This window comes from Triplophysa rosa, unplaced genomic scaffold, assembly GCF_024868665.1.
Source record: "Triplophysa rosa unplaced genomic scaffold, Trosa_1v2 scaffold152_ERROPOS834286, whole genome shotgun sequence".
Classification (NCBI taxonomy): domain Eukaryota; kingdom Metazoa; phylum Chordata; class Actinopteri; order Cypriniformes; family Nemacheilidae; genus Triplophysa; species Triplophysa rosa.
This window is the reverse complement of record NW_026634156.1, coordinates 52,915-72,500: the sequence shown is the minus strand read 5'-3', so window position 1 is coordinate 72,500 and position 19,586 is coordinate 52,915. Positions and strand designations below refer to the sequence as shown.

Sequence of the window (19,586 nt, the reverse complement as noted above, 5' to 3'; positions counted from 1 at the left end):
CGGGGCCGCAATGTGCGTTCGAAGTGTCGATGATCAATGTGTCCTGCAATTCACATTAGTTCTCGCAGCTAGCTGCGTTCTTCATCGACGCACGAGCCGAGTGATCCACCGCTAAGAGTTGTCTCAGAGTGTTCGCGACCCGCGCCGCGCGTTCGTGTCCGTTTGCCGACATGGGTTGTGTTTATTTCCGAGGGAAAAAAAAGGGTCGCGTGGACCCCGGGCGGGCGCCCGGGCCTCCCCGCCGTGGCGGGGAGACCCGGGTCTTTGAACCCACGGCCCGCCCCCCGCCCGCGACGGCGGAGGACGCACCTGCGGGTACCCGCCGGGGGCGGCGGAGGCCGGGGGGGAGCCGGGGCGGGACGCGGTGTCGGCCGATCGTCCCGCGCCGGGCTCCCCGGCCCCGCGCCGAGGTACAGGTCCCGAGGGCCGGTCGGGAGTCTCCCCCCGGCCGGCCCGGCGCGCTACCGCGCGCTGGCCGGTGGTCCTCGCGGCGTTCGCGGCCGCGAGGCCGGCGTCTCTGGCAGACAGTCGAGTGCTGGTCTGGTAGGGTAGGGGGCCCCCGCGGGCCCCCGGGGAGACGGGACGGGGGCCGTGGTCCCCGCCGCCGCTCTGGATCCGGGCGCGCGCCCGGCCACCGACAATGATCCTTCCGCAGGTTCACCTACGGAAACCTTGTTACGACTTTTACTTCCTCCCAATAGTCAAGTTCGATCGTCTTCTCGGCGCTCAGCCAGGGCCCGCGAGGAGCCCCGGCGAGGCCGATCCGAGGACCTCGCTAAACCATCCGATCTGTAGTAGCGACGGGCGGTGTGTACAAAGGGGGTCCTAGGCAAATCCATGTATGGGGGCCCCAACTATGCGCCATTTTAGTTTACTGCAGCCCTTATTTTTCTTCCTCCTCAAAGCACACAACTTTCACCCCCAGTCAAAGTGAGAGGGGAAAACTAAGCTTATTAAAAACAGATACTCACTAATTTAAAAATATATAATAATGAATTCCCAAATGTAAAACATGGAAATAAATTACATATGTGTAGCGGTTTTAGCTGCATGTTAAAATAATGAGGAGCTTAGCTCACCAAATATGATTCTACACCAGATCTATCAAGATCACATTCATGAAATGATGTATTTAAAACATCAATTTCAGTCAAGGAATTGGTTTAGCTCAAAGGAAAATACGTATAATAATCGTTATTAAATATACATATTTTACAGTCTCTGATAAGTAATATAAAGTATAACAATATTTGTATGTGTTTGTCCAGCGAATGCATCAATGATATTATACACTTTACGTTATCTCATGGCCATAAGTAACGTGACTTTACCAAACAGAATTTAGAGTAAAGGTCGCGTAAATCAAACACAGTTTGAGGGACCAAGTATATGAGCTGAGCACAGAAAACCCATCACAAGTGAATACAGTATATGGTTGTTTATTAAACTCTACTCTACATGGTAAAAATTGTCACGGCCTGGGTCTGGTCGGGGTGTTATCTGCACGTGGGTTGTGTTGTTGTTGTCGAGCACGTGGAAAGCCACCGGTTGACCGCGTGCTCGGTGTCTGCATATTTCACCCCGCCCTCATGTCTCCTTAGGCTTTCCCGCACTGGTGATTTTCCTCTCTGCACCTACACGCACGTTACTCATTAACACTCGTTCCCGTAATTGCCCCTCACCTGACAACCTTTTCAGTCTCATTACGTTTCCCCTTATATTCCCTCAGCGTCTCTTGTCTGTTGTCTGATCGTTGCTTGTTTTTAGCCAGTATCAGACTGCCCCAGACGTAGCTGCGGCTCGTCTGTAGAAGTTTAGTTCTCCTAGTCGTGTCATTGTCTTGGATACCGTCTTGTCTTGTCTAGTTAAGTCTCTCTCTCCTCTGTTACCTCGTTCATCTCCCTGTTTCCCGGCAGCTCTCGTTGGCGTTCACCACCACCTCTACCTGTAGCAGGCAGCTACCCGCAGACGGAGTCCGGACTCCATTTCTGGTCGTTATCGACCCCCAGGTTCTCAGCACGGGTGCCGGACTGAGTGAGGTTCCCAGGCACTTCCTTCCTCTTCTCAGTGTCGGAGACCTATCCTCAGCCCGAGTCGCCGTGTTTATCCATTTGGGGACTCCAGTTCTCACCACCGCGGACAGCACGTTCGCGGTTGGGGTTGTGCTCTATTGATTGCTGCCTGTATTTAATAACCACCTTTGGATTTCACCGCATTTAGGTCGTCCTGTATTTCTGTCATGACAAAAAATAATGACAATCACAAAAACACAAACAATACATGAAACACAAACACACTAGGGAGCGCGGAGAAAGAAAGAGAGAGAGAGAGAGAGCATGGCCACAAGGCAGGTAAAACATTTCTGAATACCAATAACAATCATCTTTAACAAAGAGGCACGAACTTAACGCAGCTATTCTATATATAGAATCGGATACTTGCGAGCTCTGTGCTGGACCAATATACGTATGCGCGTGGTGAGATGGAAATGTTCAAATGGTTTCAGAATGCAGTCCTGCTGAAAAGTTCCGGGCCTCGTGATCGGCCGCATGGCTCAGCCAGGTGTGCGAGGCAACAAAAGTCCATTGTTCCTTCTTTCCCCCCAGTGGGGGAAAAGGCAGTCTCTGAAGAGACGACACGAACCAGTTTTTGATGAGGGCAGGTATAGAGAAAAAGGCCAAACTGTGTTTTTAGAGCAGGCTCGATATTTAATTTCATGAGAGGGCATGCCCACCTGAGTTGAATCGACCAATCAGAGTTGAGCAGGGAAGAGGTTCTTTGTCCACTCAACAGCTAATTTGCATCTTTATGACCTCCTAGCAACTTTACAAAATACCAGTCCAAATTATAACATAATGAATATAAAGTGTTCTATGGTCACACAATATATATAAACAAGGAGGAATTGTAGAGACAAACATTTAGGTATCAAATATGCCGGGTTTGAATTGCATCAAGTCATGATTCATTCGGACGTACGAATACAAACAAAGCCTCAATTAAACTTGCCTGTTTAACAGTTACAGATTATTTAAAATGGCTAGAGAGCAAACATATAACATAGATTGTCGGGTCCCGGGTCTAGCACTTCTGTTTTGTTCGTCCTCTGTGTGTGTTTACACTAGATCTCACCTGACAGTTCACCATGTGCTCAACTCCGTGTTCTTGACCCCGCCCCTCTTGTCTACTAATCATTAACCACTTTTGGCTCTCTTCGCATCACCTGGTGTCGCTCTCTCTCTCCAGCTGAGTTCTCTCCCGAAGGGGAGATTATCCCTGCCGGACTTCTCTTCACCAAGAGTCCGAGACGCCTGGGTTGCTGTGCTATCTTCTACCACTGTGGGTGCGGGTTCGGACAATCAGCTTCGGTTGAACTATCTTCGTCTCCGTTGAGGACTCTCTACTTCACAACCGGCAAACAGGACACTCGGATTAACGCCTCTTTTGGAGACTCTACCTCACACTTTGTAACGGAACTATTGGACTCACGCTTCTCCCTTAGGAGACGCCTCACTAGTACCATCTATCGTGACATACGGACTACTCTTCCCTCGAGGCGAGTCCCGGCCTTGTCACCCTTCCCCCACGGTCTTTACGGCCGAGTGCTCGAGCCATTTCCCCAAGCCCCGGTTACCTCCTATATTCTGTCCTGTTATGGAAGTAAATTTATGCCATTTCTGTTTGTGATTTTTTTCCTGTGGAATAAACCTGTTAAACTGCTTTTGACTCCGGTATCATCCCTGACAATAGATATTTACATATATTTATAGAAAATGACAGTTTTGTGTAGTTTTGTCAGAGAAGGTGAGACAAAACAGAGAGCCTGCTCACATCTCCTTTGCTTGCTTTGAAGCGTAGGAGTCGTAAATATCCCATGGAGAAACAAAAGTTTATCAACACTTTCAATGAGAGCACCAACCTAAATCCAGGCCACCCTGGAGGCAGGTTTGGCTCTGGTCTTTTGATGATGGTATCAAGAAACCAGGACAAAAGGGAGTGGGGGGGGTTATGGCTTTTCTTTTAATGATCCAGGCACTACATCTGGGATTTCTACATACAAAGTGTGCCATCTCTCAGTGTGTTTTTTTGTGGTTTACGACCTTTCATGCATTTAAATGTGACCAAATTTCTGCACTAGTGCGTACAAATCGTTAGCACTGTACTGACATTTTTATATTATGTCTTTATGTGCCCATCGGTCTGCGCAGCAAAGTCAAACAACCAGAGGTGTGTAGAGTAGCCAAAATCTTTGCTCAAGTAAAAGTACAAGTAACTAGAGAAATTGTTACTCAAGTAAAAGCCACTATTTTAAAAATTATTCGAGTAAAAGTAAAAAAGTATGCCATGAAAAAATAGCTAGTAAAGTAGCTAGTTACTTAGTATCTGATTATATACTATTCTTAAAATAAATATTAATGACAATATTTTAATATTATATTTTAATCAATATTTGTAATTATTATTATTATCATACGCATATATCTTTGCAATATACACACAGAGACTAAAGAATATACAAACACAGAAGAGACAAGCATTTCTGTAAATTTCATCTAGTCCCAATGTTAATGTAGCCTACACAACTACAACTTTTTTTAGAATAATTAGACCATGTCAAACTAAAGTGAACCTGCAGAGTTTTGCGTTTACAATGCATTTAACTAAACTCAGAGCATTTCCTAAGATGATCTAGAACATCTGCAGTGCTTTCTTATGTGAAATACAAACGGATTTTATACAAAACTCATATTTTCTCATGTTGTCACACATGTGTGTGTTGTGAACTCTTACTTGTAAACATACAGTAAAAAGTGAACCACACGACCATCAGCAAGTTTTCTTCCTTCTGTTCTTCAAATGTATATTTCTGCAAGCCCGCGTCTCTGTGTCTGACAGGTAACGAGCACGTTGCTGTGTCTGACACGCGGGTACGTGCGTATGGTGGCCATTTATCATTGCTGGCAAACAATATGACACATTTGCAGTTTTGATTGTATAGATATAGCTTAATATCCACTTCATCCAACGCTCTTTGTGTTCTGCGTGTTCTTAAGTTTCCCGCTACGAGAAGTGAGTAACGTGCCGCTTCAGAGGTGTGCGTTTTGCTGGGGGTTATTTAGTGGTTTTGGTAGCCTGTTTTGCTTGTGTAAAGCATTTAAAAGGAAAGTGTGCTCTACTGTGGAAAAACTGAATGTCAATGGCAAACAATCTCATATGAACAAATTTGCACAGCGCTTTTGAATGCTTGATTTTGATTGGCTAGTCATGACATTATAATGTATATGGCCCTTTCACCAGACTTGGCAGTTGGACAGAGTTGCTGCGCTGCTGCTGTCTCTCATAGTGAAAATGTCTCTGGGCGGACGTTCAAGGTCACTAACCAGCCTGAAGTTGATGTATATTAATTTTTGCGGTAATGACTAATACTAATGACGCTCATTTTAGGCACAGTTTACTATGACATTTTGCACGTATCGTGTATTTTAACTTGCAAATCAACCCACTCTGTATTCTTTATTTAAATCTCTGTATTTGTCTTCTTTTTGTTAGGTCATATAACTTCGGGAATTCCATTATTAAAACTATGTTCTCCGTGTTTTGAGCTCACTAAAATGTTGATAGGTTAAAGCCAGCGTGGATGCCGTTCACAAAAAGAGCGCTTGCGAAGAGTCGTGCCAGTGAAAGGATTTTTGGCACCGGTTGCGCACCACCTCCGTGCCGCCAACGAAACCCTCGCGTTATGCAGCTTACCGCATGTCTCCCACTGAAAATGAGCTATAGACATTCACGACTGCCGCTCAAAACTAATAACAGACGATAATCAAGGTGCTTCGAATCACCTTGACCAGCAGAGTTTAATCAAACATCATATATACTGTAAATACACCATAAGATTATTGTAGCGGGTTCGCTATAGTAAGGAAGGAAGAGGACGAGGTTGGCGGGACTGACACAAGCTTTTATTGCTTTGCCACATGAGAAAACAAAAAGTTCATTCATACAACATATAACTCCACGGCTTTTCCTTCACGCTGGCTTGAGAAGACAATAATCCAGCAAAGTCCTTCGTTCTTTCCTGCGAGGTTTGGTGATCGTGGCAGCCCGTGTGCAGTCCTTCTCTCTCTCCTCGTTGAGCGTCTCCTGGGTCTTTATATATTGTCTCCCCGCGCCCTTACTGGAATGAGACACAGGTGTTGGTTGTTTGTGTTTACTCCACTCACTTACCGCTCGTCTCCCGGCTCTCTCTCCTGCCGCAGACCTCGCTAAACCACGCCCCCCTCGCCACATACCCTCACCGCCCGCCTCAGGCCGGGGAGCCGTCCGGCCTGCAGCCCCCCCATTCCTGGAGAGGAAGTCGGCTACAACCATTCGTGCACCTGGCCTGTGGACCACCTGGAACTTAAAAGGCTGTAGAGCCAGATACCAACGGGTGATCCTGGCGTTGGTATCTCTCATGCGGTGGAGCCACTGCAGGGGAGCGTGGTCCGAACAGAGGGTGAATTCCCGGCCCAGGAGGTAGTATCTAAGGGTGAGAACGGCCCATCTGATGGCCAAACATTCTTTTTCGATGGTGCTGTACTTAGTCTCTCTCTTTGAGAGCTTGCGGCTAATGTACAGCACCGGCCGTTCCTCACCCCCCACCTCCTGTGCCATGACTGCACCCAGCCCCCTGTCCGACGCGTCAGTCTGCAACAAGAAAGAGAGAGAAAAGTCAGGAGAGTGTAAGAGCGGCCCACCACACAGGGCAGCCTTCACTTGGGAAAACACCTGCTGGCACTGCTGCGTCCATTGGACCGGATCTGGTACCTCCTTTTTAGTAAGATCAGTCAGCGGGCTGGTGAGGTCCAAATAGTTGGGCACAAACCGTCTGTAATATCCCGCCAGCCCCAGGAACTGTCTTACCTCCTTTTTGGTCTTGGGACTCGGGCAGGTCGCAACGGCTGCGGTCTTATTAATTTGGGGCAGCACTTGTCCGTGTCCCAAGTGGAAGCCCAGATACCTAACCTCCACCCGCCCAACCGCGCACTTCTTCGGGTTGGCCGTGAGACCGGCCGCCCTCAGCGCTCCCAGGACCGCCCTCAAGTGTTGGATATGCCGCTGCCAGTCGTTGCTATAAATGATGATATCATCTAGATAAGCAGCGGCATATGCCATATGGGGTCGGAGGATACGGTCCATGAGGCGCTGAAAAGTGGCCGGCGCTCCGAACAAACCGAACGGAAGTGTCACGAATTGGTGTAATCCGAACGGCGTGGTGAAGGCTGTTTTTTCCTTAGATAATGGCGATAGGGGGATCTGCCAGTACCCTTTCGTTAAGCCCAATGTTGAATAAAAACGAGCCGTGCCTAGCCGGTCCAGTAATTCGTCGACCCGTGGCATTGGATAGGCATCGAACTTCGATACCGCGTTCACTTTGCGATAATCCACACAGAACCTGACCGAGCCGTCCGTCTTGGGAACCAAAACTATCGGGCTCGCCCAGTCACTGTTGGATTCTTCAATTACCCCCATCTCGAGCATTGCCGCTAATTCCGTCTGAACCACATTTTTCTTGTGCTCAGGTAAACGATAGGGCCGGCTACGAACTACTACGCCCGGCACCATCTCGACATGGTGCTGAATGAGTTTTCTGCGTCCAGGTAGGGGCGAGAACACGTCTGCGAATTCCGCGTGCAATCTGGCTAGGTCCGTGAGCTGGGAGGGTGAGAGATGATCTCCTCCCGGAGCCAGAGCGAGTGATGTTGGTTTTATATTCGCTTCTGGTCCCAGATCATCCTCTCCACTAATTACCATCGCCAGCATCACTGGTTCCACCTCCATTTTTTAAGGAGATTGAGGTGGTAAATTTGGTGTGCCCCGCTCCTATCTCTCAACTTTATTTATTTTATTTTTTTTATATAGCGCTTTTACAATTTTCATTGTTACAAAGCAGCTGCACATGAGACACATGGACTACAAGCAAAACAATCAAAGTTGTACCTGCAAAAACAAGAAAAGGTTGAAAACACAGAAGACAGACACACCCACACACAAAACACTCCACACACACAACACGCACCAACACACAGACACAGAGACACACACACACACACACGTACGTACACAGACAAGTACGCACACACACACACGCTCAGTGAGAGCACACATTTAGGATAAAGGAGAGAGAAGCACAGGTCAAATATAACAGACTATAAATTCCTATATGCAATATTAATTAAGTAAAACTTTAAAATTCTAAAGCAGCCCCCCCGGTCAGGCAGATAGTGCAAAAACAGTATGCAAACGGTGGCGAGGAACCCAAAACTCTAATCGAGAAAAAAAACCTCAGGAGAACCCAGGCCCAACCAGGGGATTCCAGTTCCCCTCTGGCAAAAGCTGCTGCCTCTGCACAAGCTCCAGAGAACTTGCACAACAAGGCTAAATAAAATAAATAAACTTAATAATAAAATAAATTATAGTTTAAGATTATCATTAATAATCTAATAGCATTTGAAGTTTTGTGGTGAAGACATGTCAAGAGACCGCGTCCTTCTTTATCCAGCTCTATCATCTCAGCTCTTGTCAGGTCCCCACTTCCCATTCTCCGCTCTACCATCAGGTCAGGCCATGAACTGCATCCTGCTCGCTGTGGTAACCTTGGAACAATGAGACAAGACTGGCTGAGAGTAGAGTACTGTTCTGTACTCTTTGATGCAACAAGTACATCAGTTGTGTTTTTGGTTCCGGTTGATCTAACTAATGCAGCCTAAACCCTCTGAAGATTTATATTATGGAAGAGTAGTGTATGCAAGATTAAAAAGATGCGTCTTTAGTCTAGATTTAAACTGACAGAGTGTGTCTGCCTCCCGGACAGTGCAGGGAAGACTATTCCAAAGTTTAGGCGCTAGATAGGAAAAGGATCTACCACCTGCACTTGATTTTGAAATTCTAGGTATTACCAACTGACAGGACGCCTGAGAGCGTAATGCACGTGAAGGACTGTAATACAAAAGGAGTTCATTCAAGTACTGAGGAGCTAAACCATGTAAGGCTTTATAGGTAATAAGCAAGATTTTAAAGTTAACGCGATGCTTTATAGGTAACCAGTGCAAGGTTGACAGAACCGGGCTAATATGTTCATACTTTTTTGTACGTGTAAGAACTCGAGCTGCCGCGTTTTGGACCAATTGGAGTTTTTGTAATAAGCCTGCAGGGCAACCACCTAACAGTGCATTACAGTAATCTAGTCTTGATGTCATGAATGCATGAATTAACTTCTCTGCATCTGAGATTGACAGCATATGACGTAGTTTAGATATATTCTTAAGATGGAAAAACGCAATTTTACAGGTGTTGGCGACGTGGCTCTCAAATGACAGATTACTATCGAATAGAACGCCAAGATTCTTTGCTGACGACGAGGGTTTTATGGAACATCCGTCAATAGTTAAACAGTATTCTTGGTTGTTACTTATAGCAGTTTTCGGTCCAATAAGTAACACTTCCGTTTTGTCCGAGTTCAGTAATAAAAAGTTGTTACTCATCCAGTTTTTTATATCGACTATGCATTCCATTATTCGATGGAACTGCTGTGTTTCATGAGGCTTCGAGGAAATATAAAGTTGAGTATCATCAGCATAACAGTGAAAGCTAACTCCGTGTCGCTTTATTATATCTCCTAGAGGTAGCATGTATAATGCGAAGAGCAGAGGCCCTAAGACTGAGCCCTGTGGTACACCGTACTGGACTTGCGATTTGCGTGACACCTCATTGTTTATTGCTACAAATTGAAAACGGTCGGATAAATAAGATTTAAACCATTTCAAAGCTATTCCCTTAATGCCGACATAATTTTCGAGTCTATGTAGGAGTGTGCTGTGGTCAATGGTATCGAATGCAGCACTAAGGTCTAGCAGCACCAATAACGAGATACAACCTCGGTCAGACGCCAATAGCAGATCATTTGTAACTCTGATCAAAGCAGTCTCTGTACTGTGACATGCTCTAAATCCAGACTGGAATTCTTCATTGATGTCATTCCTTTGGAGGAAGGAGCATAATTGAGTTGAAACTACTTTTTCCAGAACTTTAGATATGAAAGGTAGATTCGATATAGGCCTGTAGTTCCTTAGTTCTCTAGGGTCGAGTTGGGGTTTTTTGACAAGGGGCCTTATAACAGCCACCTTATATGCTTTAGGCACATGTCCTAATGTCAGAGATGAGTTAATAATACCAAGAAGAGGATCTATAATTTCTGGGAGCATCTCTTTCAGTAGATTTGTAGGTATAGGGTCTAGTATGCATGTTGTTGATTTAGATGATCTAATAATTTTAGACAGCTCATCTTGATCTACGGTATAAAATAATTGCATTTTCTCCTTAAGGGCGCTGTAGTTAGTTTGTTCAGCGGGTTTCACTTCTGATTGCATTGTTATAATTTTTTCTCTAATATCTTGGATTTTATATGTGAAGTAGTTCATAAATTCATCACTGCTATGCTGATATACAGGATCAGAAGTCACTGACGATTTATTTTTTGTTAATTTAGCCACCGTGTTAAATAAAAACCTAGGGTTGTGCTGGTTTTCTTCTATTAGTGATGAAAAGTAGGCGGATCTAGAAGTTATTAGGGCTTTCCTGTATTTTCGAATACTATCCTTCCATGCTGTACGAAATACCTCTAATTTAGTTTTCTTAAAGTTGCGCTCCATTTTTCGGGCCGCTTTCTTTAGAGCCTGAGTGTGTTCATTATACCACGGTGTGGGGCTGCCATTTTTAATCTTCTTTAAACGTAGTGGAGCAACTTTGTCTAGCGTTACCGAGAAGGTGGAATTAAAATTTTCAGTGGTAATGTCAAGATCTTCAACGTTATTTCTCATGATTTGAGACAATTCGGGCAGATTATCGAGAAACGCATCTTTGGTAGTTGAAGTTATTGTTCTACCATATTTGTAACAATGAGTTTTATTTGCAGCCGTAGGCCAGTGAAGCAAACATAATACCAGATAATGATCCGAAATGTCTTCACTCTGCTGAAGGATTTTAACGTCGTCCACATTTATACCGTAAGACAGTATTAAATCTAAAGTATGATTACGAAGGTGAGTGGGTCCTGACACATGTTGACTAATGCCCATGGAGTTAAGAGTGTCTTTGAAAGCCATTCCTAAGGCATCTGTAACGTTATCTACGTGGATGTTAAAGTCACCAACGACAAGGAGTCTATCTGCGGCCAGTACTAGTTCTGATAAGAACCCACCAAATTCTTTAATAAAATCTGTGTGGTGCCCTGGAGGCCTATATACAATAGCTAGAATCAATTTAAAAAGTGTTTTATCTTTAGTATTAGGTGTTGAAACATGAAGAACCATGACTTCAAAAGAATTATATTTAGAGTTCGACTTCTGGGAAATGCTAAGAGAGTTATTGTAAAGTGCTGCGACACCTCCCCCTCTGCCTTTTAGACGAGGCTCGTGTTTATAATAATAATCTTGGGGGACAGATTCATTTAAAGCAATATAATCATCTGGTTTTAGCCATGTTTCTGTCAAACAGAGCATGTCTATTTTATGATCTGTTATCATATCGTTAACAAAAAGTGCTTTATTAGAGAGAGATCTAATATTTAGCAATCCGAGTCGTAACAGTTGATTATCTGTATTTTGTTCATGTTTAGTTTGTTTAACGTTTATTAAATTACTTTCAAGAGGTTTACGCATTATTTTATGTTTGCTAATCCGGGGGACAGACACAGTCTCTATTTTGTGATGTTTGGGAGAACGGATTACTACATGTTGTACATTTTGTGTATTCTGCGACGTGAGACGGCAAGCAGACAGTTGGTTAAGCCATACTGTCTGCTCCCTGACCTGGGCCCCAGCGAGTCAAGTTTTAGCATTAGCATTAAGACTTTTTGCCATATTTCTAGACAGGATGGAAGTCCCAGCCCAGGAGGGATGGAGACCATCTCGTTTCAACAGGTCAGGTCTGCCCTCAAAACTCTTCCAGTTATTTATAAAAACTATATCATTCTGCAGGCACCACTCAGACAACCAGCCATTTAGTGATGATAATCTGCTATAAATCTCATCACCACGATAAGCATTGAGGGGGCCAGAGAATATTACAGTGTCTGACATCATGCTTGCGAGCTCACACACCTCTTTAATGTTATCTTTTGTGATCTCCGATTGACGGAGTCGAACATCATTTGTGCCGACGTGAATGACAATCTTACTGAATTTACGATTAGCCTTAGCCAGCACATTTAAATTTGACTTGATGTCAGGCGCTCTGGCTCCCGGTAAACATTGGACTATGGTGGCTGGTGCCTCTATGTTAACGTTCCGAACAATAGAATCACCGATAACTAGGGCACTTTCAGCAGGTTTCTCAGTCGGTGCGTCACTGAGCGGGGCAAACCTGTTCGAGACTGTAATCGGAACGGTCGAGTGATGTTTTGTCCTGCGACTACGCCGTCTCACAGTCACGAAGTTTCCCAGCTGCGGGGGATTTTCAACCGGAACCGAGCTGTGTGCGCTAATGTTGCTCGCATCCAAAGTGTTTTCTATCGTCGTTAAACTCTTACTATCCTCAGATAAAGATTGGATGCGAGACTCTAATTCTAAGATCTTCTCTGTCAGCCTAACTATTTCCCTGCATTTATCGCATATAAAGCCCTCGCAGCTGACAGAGAAGGCTAAGCTAAACATATGACATGAGGTGCAAGTAACAATAATAGGAATAGAAGCCATAACTCACCGGATTTGAAGTGCAATTCCAACTTACCAAGGTTGCTCGATGGATCGTAGTATACTCGCTTAAAAAGAGAAACAGTTAGCACACAAGACAAACCAGAGGCAAGATGATATTCCAGAGTGTGAACAGAAAGCAAGCTAACACGCTATTGCTATGCTAACAGCGTTAAGTTAGCTATCACATTTGGTTTAGACTCTTCCAAGTAAATAACAGGAACAGGGTTATTGAGATATCAGGATAAGTTAGCAACGACAATAATAATTAATGATAATAAAATACACTAATATTAGAGCGAAGTGGTAAGCGCACTGATACAAACAAGCTGCCGGCAGCGATGCAGGAAACAGGAAGCAGGATTTCCTCTGGAAGCAGGAAGCAGTAACCTGTAACCGAACTACTATCTGACCGAACTACTTCATAATCAAGATCTCCCACTTGCCATGTGACCTTAAACGGCCCTTGCCACTTCGCTAGTAATTTGGAACTCGATGTGGGGAGTAATACATGCATTTTTTCTCCCGGTGAAAATTTCCGGAGGTTGGTTCCCCTGTTATACAGCCGGCTCTGTTTATCCTGGGCCTGTAACAAATTCTCCATAGATAGCCGCCCCAGTGTATGGAGTTTTGTTCTCAGGTCCAGGACATGTTGAATTTTGTTTTTACTGTTGGAGAGTCCGTCCTCCCAAGTCTCTCTCAGGACGTCCAAAACCCCTCGGGGCTGGCGTCCAAAGAGAAGCTCAAAGGGGGAAAACCCCGTGGAGGCTTGCGGGACCTCTCGCACCGCGAATAAGAGGGGTTCTAACCATTTATCCCAATTTTTGGCGTCCTCGTGTACGAATTTACGAATCATGGTTTTCAACGTGCGATTAAACCGTTCTACCACCCCTTCTGTTTGAGGGTGAAAGACGCTGGTACGGACCGATTTAATGCCCAATAATTCATAAAGTTCGCGTATCGTGTGCGACACGAACGCAGTGCGTTGATCCGTGAGGATCTCCCGGGGGATTCCCACGCGGGAGATGACGCGAAACAGTGCCTCCGCCACACTCTTAGCGGAAATGCTGTGGAGCGGCACTGCCTTGGGATATCGGGTTGCATAATCCACCAAGACTAATGCAAATCGATGTCCTCTCGCTGACCGCTCTAATGGCCCGATGAGGTCCATACTAATTCTATCGAAGGGGACCTGCATTAACGGTAATGGGCGCAATGGTGCTTTTGGGGAGGCCGGAGGGTTTACCAGCTGACATTCACGGCACGAGGCGCACCACCTGCGTACGTTCTCGTAAATGCCCGGCCAAAAGAATCGGGCCATGAGGCGATTTAGTGTCGTGTTTTGTCCTAAATGCCCCGCCATAGGATTACAATGTGCCACCTGGAAAAGCATTTCCTGGTGGCCCCATGGCACTAATAACTGGGTTGTATCTTCCTTTGTTTGAGCGTCTTGGGTCACTCAATACAACCGGTCTTTTATGATTGCAAAATACAGGTAGGAGCGTGGTCGGGCAGGTTGGAGAGGTTGACCGTCCACATAGCAGACCTGTTCAAAGGCGAATTTGAGTGATTCGTCCCGGGATTGTTCCAGGGGAAAGTCATCACGTTCCGAGAGGATTCGCCCCTCGGATCCGCTCGCTTCCCTTGAAACAGCCTCTCCTGCCTGCACGATGACACCCGCACATAAGCACCCCAATAATTCCGCGAATGCAGGCCAATTAGTTCCCAAGATTAGCGGGTGTTGGAGGTGTGGGTTAACCGCTACCTCAACTCTATGCTTTTTTCCCCTGAATTGAATAATGACGGGGATTACAGGATATCTCACCACATCCCCGTGTACGCACTGTACCCGAACCATGCGGCTATTATCCAATGCCCCGGGCCGAACCAGGCTTTGATGGATGGAGGTCTGGTTACAACCAGAATCCACCAGAGCCGGGTATGTACCCTCCCTTATACTCACAGGAATTTGGTACCATCCATTCTGACCGGGGGCAGCCTGCGGCATGTCGGGAACCCACATCGCCAACAGGCCGGCCCAGGCGTCTCCGCCATCCGGGTGGCGGGAAGTGGAGCACGGGAAGGGCGCGGAGAGAGGGTGGACCCATTGCCGTCCTGAAATCCCCGGGGCGGAGCGCGGTACCCGGTTGTGTGGTCCCCGGGCTGTGGGAACCGTCCTCGTGGCGGACCGGGTGGACGGGACCTGGGTGCAGGGACAGGACGAGGAGAGAGAGATAGAGAAGAGGGGGAGAGAGAAACAGCCTCCGGAGAGGAGAGAGAGACAGCCGGGAGGGGTTCACCAACCCCAGGGCACACCACCATCTGGTCTTCCGCCAGGTGGATGGCTGAGTCCAGCGACGTCGGGCGGTGGCACTGGACCCACTCGGCCGTTTTCTTAGGAAGCCGAGCGATGAACTGCTCCAGCACCACGCGGTCAATGATGTCCTCGATGTCGCCTTTCCCAGCCAGCAGCCATTTACAAAAGGAGTCCCGGAGCTGGTGGGCCATCACGAAGGGCCGGCCGCTTTTGCCCAGTCCCAGCAACCGGAATCTCTGATGATGCTCCTCCGGGCTACAGCCGACCCTCTGAAGGATGGCCCTCCTCAGGTCGTTGAAGACCAGGAGGTTCTGGACGGGCAGTGGCCGAGCCGCCAGTTGCGCTTCCCCCGACAGCAACGGCAGGAGTTGCCTCGCCCAATCCTCCGGGGGCCAGCCGCTAGTCTCCGCCGTCTTCTCGAAGAGGTCGAGGAACGCCTCCGGGTCATCCTCTGGCCCCATCTTCCCGAACCCCCTGGTCCACCCAGCTCCGGAAGCTCTCGCGGTCCTCTCGCTGAGCCTGGAGGATAGTCTGGAAGCGGATGTCGTGGTCACTCCGCAGGTCCAGCAGTGCCTGGTGTTGTTCGCGGTGGAGGACCGCGAGAGATGCGATGATGTCCACAAACGGCGTGCCCGATGTTGCCTGCATGACGGCGGTGGCCCTCCTACTTCCTTCGCGGGTTTCGGCACCAGTGTAGCGGGTTCGCTATAGTAAGGAAGGAAGAGGACGAGGTTGGCGGGACTGACACGAGCTTTTATTGCTTTGCCACACGAGAAAACAAAAAGTTCATCCACAAAGTAACTCCACAGTTTTTCCTTCAGCCTGGCTTGAGAAGACAATAATCCAGCAAAGTTCTTCGTTCTTTCCTGCGAGGTTCGGTGATCGTGGCAGCCCGTGTGCAGTCCTTCTCTCTCTCCTCCTTGAGCGTCTCCTGGGTCTTTATATATGGTCTCCCCGCGCCCTTACTGGAATGAGACACAGGTGTTGGTTGTTTGTGTTTACTCCACTCACTTACCGCTCGTCTCCCGGCTCTCTCTCCTGCCGCAGACCTCGCTAAACCACGCCCCCTCACCACAATTATATTTGCATTGCATTGTCGCCTATTTGCATTGACATTCTGCCTTAACAACTAGCATATGAGTTTATCTCCGCTGCTTCAATATAGCTAGCCTACATAATTTGGATTGAAAGAATGAATTCCAAAACCTCCACTGACATACCCGGTATCGTAGACTCGTAGTTTTTTTTAACTGTGCATATGTGTTTAAATGATTTTAAATGCTAGAAACTGTATTGTGAGCTATACATTGGTTGTATTTACAATAGGCTAAGCATTTAAATGAAATGATTTCTTTAACGTTGAAATTGAAGAATTAAATGAAAATATGTTTTTCATGCTTTGCTTCTATTGTGTGTATATGAATTGAAATAATCAAGACTTTAAATGACTACGGCCAAAAACGATTTAATAAGAAATTTTTATTAACACTGTTATTTTGATGATTACTTGGGGCTCTACGTGGCTGCTGACATGGGTTATTGGTTAAGTCCACACCTTCCTTTTGGAGGCCCCTGGTAGCTCAGGGCCCCAGGCAATTGCCTATATTTGCCTAATGGGTAAGTCTGCCCCTGTGTTTCATTACCACGTTTTTCAGGGTTGCCAGATCCAACAAATATTTCCAGCCCAATGACCCCTCAAAACCCACTCAAAAGGAATTAAAACTAGCCCCATTTTTTCCGGTGTCAAATCAAAGTTAACAACTGCCAAAAGACGTTTATATTGCTATATTTACTTATCTGAATGGTTCCATGTATTGTATATAATTTCTGTTCTGTTGAACACAAAGGATGTTTTGGGGGATTTAGGAAAGCAAACAATTCTGGGTCACCTTTGACTACCGTTTTATTTTTTTCTGCTATGGTAGTCAATGATGCCAAAGAATTTTCAGTTGCTAACATTCTACCAAATATCTTTGTGTTCAACCGAACAAAGAAATGTATACAGGTTTGGAACAACTGGAGGGTGAGTAATTCATAATATAATTTTCATGTTTGGGTGGAGTGTCCCTTTAAAAAAGATCCCACGTGTGCTCGAGGCCACGCACGGAAATGGACGAGAAACGTGTTTTCTCTTCATAAGACATGCAACAACTTTCTTAAGAAATAAGCATGGTTAAATGTATTGCATGTGTATAATGTGTACAAGCACCTCAATGTTTTATTTGTTCTAGACTGCGTATAGCTGCTCAAACGTGATATTTGGCAGCCGGAAAAATTAACTGTTGTACACTCACGCGTGATTTCTTTCATTGTGCAAGGTGACATGCACCTTAGTACGAAACATTGGTAAAAACATAATTTGGATGCATTGTCTAATACCACCTGTATATCTTGCTCTTTGGTTGAGCTGAGCACCCACGTCCCTCCCAGTACTGTAGCCTGCCTGTCAGTCACTCGTTCCCCACACTTTTGAGAACGGGTCCGGTCAGTTGTCATGAATTCATTCTAGGTTTGAATACACATTAAGAAACTCATCAATTAACATTTATCCGTAGAATATAAATAAACATTTTAGCGGCCGCAGTACATTATAAAAGTAGCCCAAAAACCCGCAACCCACGGCTCCATAATTTTTCCGGCAACTGCAATTTCAAAATAGCCCAATTGTGCGGGAAAGCCGCAACCCTGACGTTTTGGAACATTTATACAAACTACCAACTGGCTGTAACAAGAAAACAAAAATGGCTTAAAAATACAATATCCGCCAATCCGCTCAGTCAATCAGAGCTAAAGTATCAGTGTCGGAATATATATATAGGATTGCCCATTAAAACCTGCAAACCATCATTTGAAGTTAAAGGAGTAGTTCACCTTCAAAATGAAAATTTTGTCATTATTTACACACTCTTGTCATTTCAAACCTGTATGACTGAAGATATTTTGAAAAATGTTGGTAACAGAACAGCACAGAGCCAGCATGCATGAAGTATAGGAAAAACCTACACATTTTTTATAAAATATCAGTGTGCAATAATTTTCAAGTGGTTTGATTTGTATCTCGCTTGTCTTCCAGATAAGTAAAAAACTACAGAGAGTGGGACTTGGAAATTACATCAGCATAAACATGAGAAAAAACGCAGAAGTTTAAGAGGTGTTTCATCCTGAGAGCATCTGTAATTCTTGAAGTGACAGTTCACCCCTAAACAATTCTGTCAATATTTACTCACACTTTTATCATTTCAAACCTGTATGACTTTCTAACTTCCGCAGAAAACAAAATAAGATATTTTGAAGAATATTGTTAACTAGACCCCATTCACTTGCATTGGTTTTGTGTCTAATGTACTTCATGGTTTGTATGAATGACATGATAATCATTAGAATTTAAAATTGTACTTCCATAAGATAAACGTTAATAAAATAAAATAAACTGGACCTAAACTGCAAATAGAAGCATTCTGACATCAGACTCTTTTAAATGTAAATAGTATCTCCAGATCTCAACTTACACATGTTTTATTGTTGTTATGCATGTATTTTGTGAACATGTACTGTTTTCTCTCTATTAATCATTCTATATTATATGTTTGTGTATAGCTATAAGTGGAAGCTTTAAATTGCTAGGTGAAAATCTCTGTATATTCTATAGAAGTGACTGTGTTGTTTTTCCTATGTTGTGTAATTAAGTTTCCCTTTAGATGATTTGAGGGTCTGCCTTCCAGTAAAGACAGAATGTTTAGTTGCAGTGACGATGTGACTGTTGTATTGTTGTGATTGAAGTACATATTAAAACTTATTAAAAAATAAATTGACAGGAATCATATTGTGCTCATTTTCAGGTGATGTATCATCCTCGAGTGTATCTCCTGTCTCTTTAAAGTGGTACTTCAGGCTTAAATAAAAATTTCCCCATGTTTTACTCACCCTCAAGGCATCCTAAGTGAATGTGACTTTCTTCTTGAAGAATAATGCACATATCCTTTTACTTCCAAGCGGTAGAATGGGAGTGAATGGGGGCAAAAAAGTTAACGCTATTAACGATCATGTCTAACATCTGCTGCAGGCGAACGAGAGGCTTGTTTTTCCGGCAAATGACAGAGGCGTCGCGTCATACGTTCCTGTGACGAACACAGCATTTTTCGTTTTCAGCCAATAGAAACACCGCCTCCCTCCTCCTTTTGTTTCTTGGCTGAAGTTTCCCTTTAAAGCCCGCCTCCTGAAACGATCTATTGTGATTAGTGAAATCTTTTGAGCGCGTGTCGAAAATAAACATAATCGGGTTTCAGCTTCACGTGCAAACATAAACAAACTGTATTGTATAGACCAGTGTTTCTCAACTGGTGGGTCACAAAACCGTTCTAAGTGAGTTGCGGTGTGTACAGTCCAAGAAACAACATCAACAACAAAAAAACGAATTCTGGTGCGAGACTTTTATTTTGAAAGACGTGTGTGAACGCTGTTGTCAATTGGCAGATGCCTGAGCGAGCTAACTGTCATGGCTCTGCTTCCTTAGTCAGGTTTTTCTTGGTCCTGTAGCA

General features: G+C 45.2%; 1 protein-coding gene and 1 non-coding gene across 2 annotated transcripts in view; one reads left to right on the top strand and one right to left on the bottom strand.

The window, feature by feature from the left end:
- The window catches only part of LOC130549709 (5.8S ribosomal RNA), a 154-nt gene extending 34 nt beyond the window's left edge, over nucleotides 1-120 (bottom strand). Inside the window, exon 1 of the ribosomal RNA XR_008962245.1 lies at nucleotides 1-120. This exon is cut by the window's left edge and continues 34 nt beyond it. This is a non-coding gene — a ribosomal RNA (5.8S ribosomal RNA).
- LOC130549706 (lymphocyte antigen 75-like) overlaps nucleotides 1-18,793 on the top strand; it is a 26,362-nt gene extending 7,569 nt beyond the window's left edge. The window contains exon 6 of the mRNA XM_057327008.1: nucleotides 18,122-18,793. Coding sequence (XP_057182991.1) covers nucleotides 18,122-18,196 — 75 coding nt within the window. The 3' untranslated portion in view covers nucleotides 18,197-18,793. The remainder of the gene's footprint in view (nucleotides 1-18,121) is intronic.
- The last annotated feature ends 793 nt before the right edge of the window (nucleotides 18,794-19,586 follow it).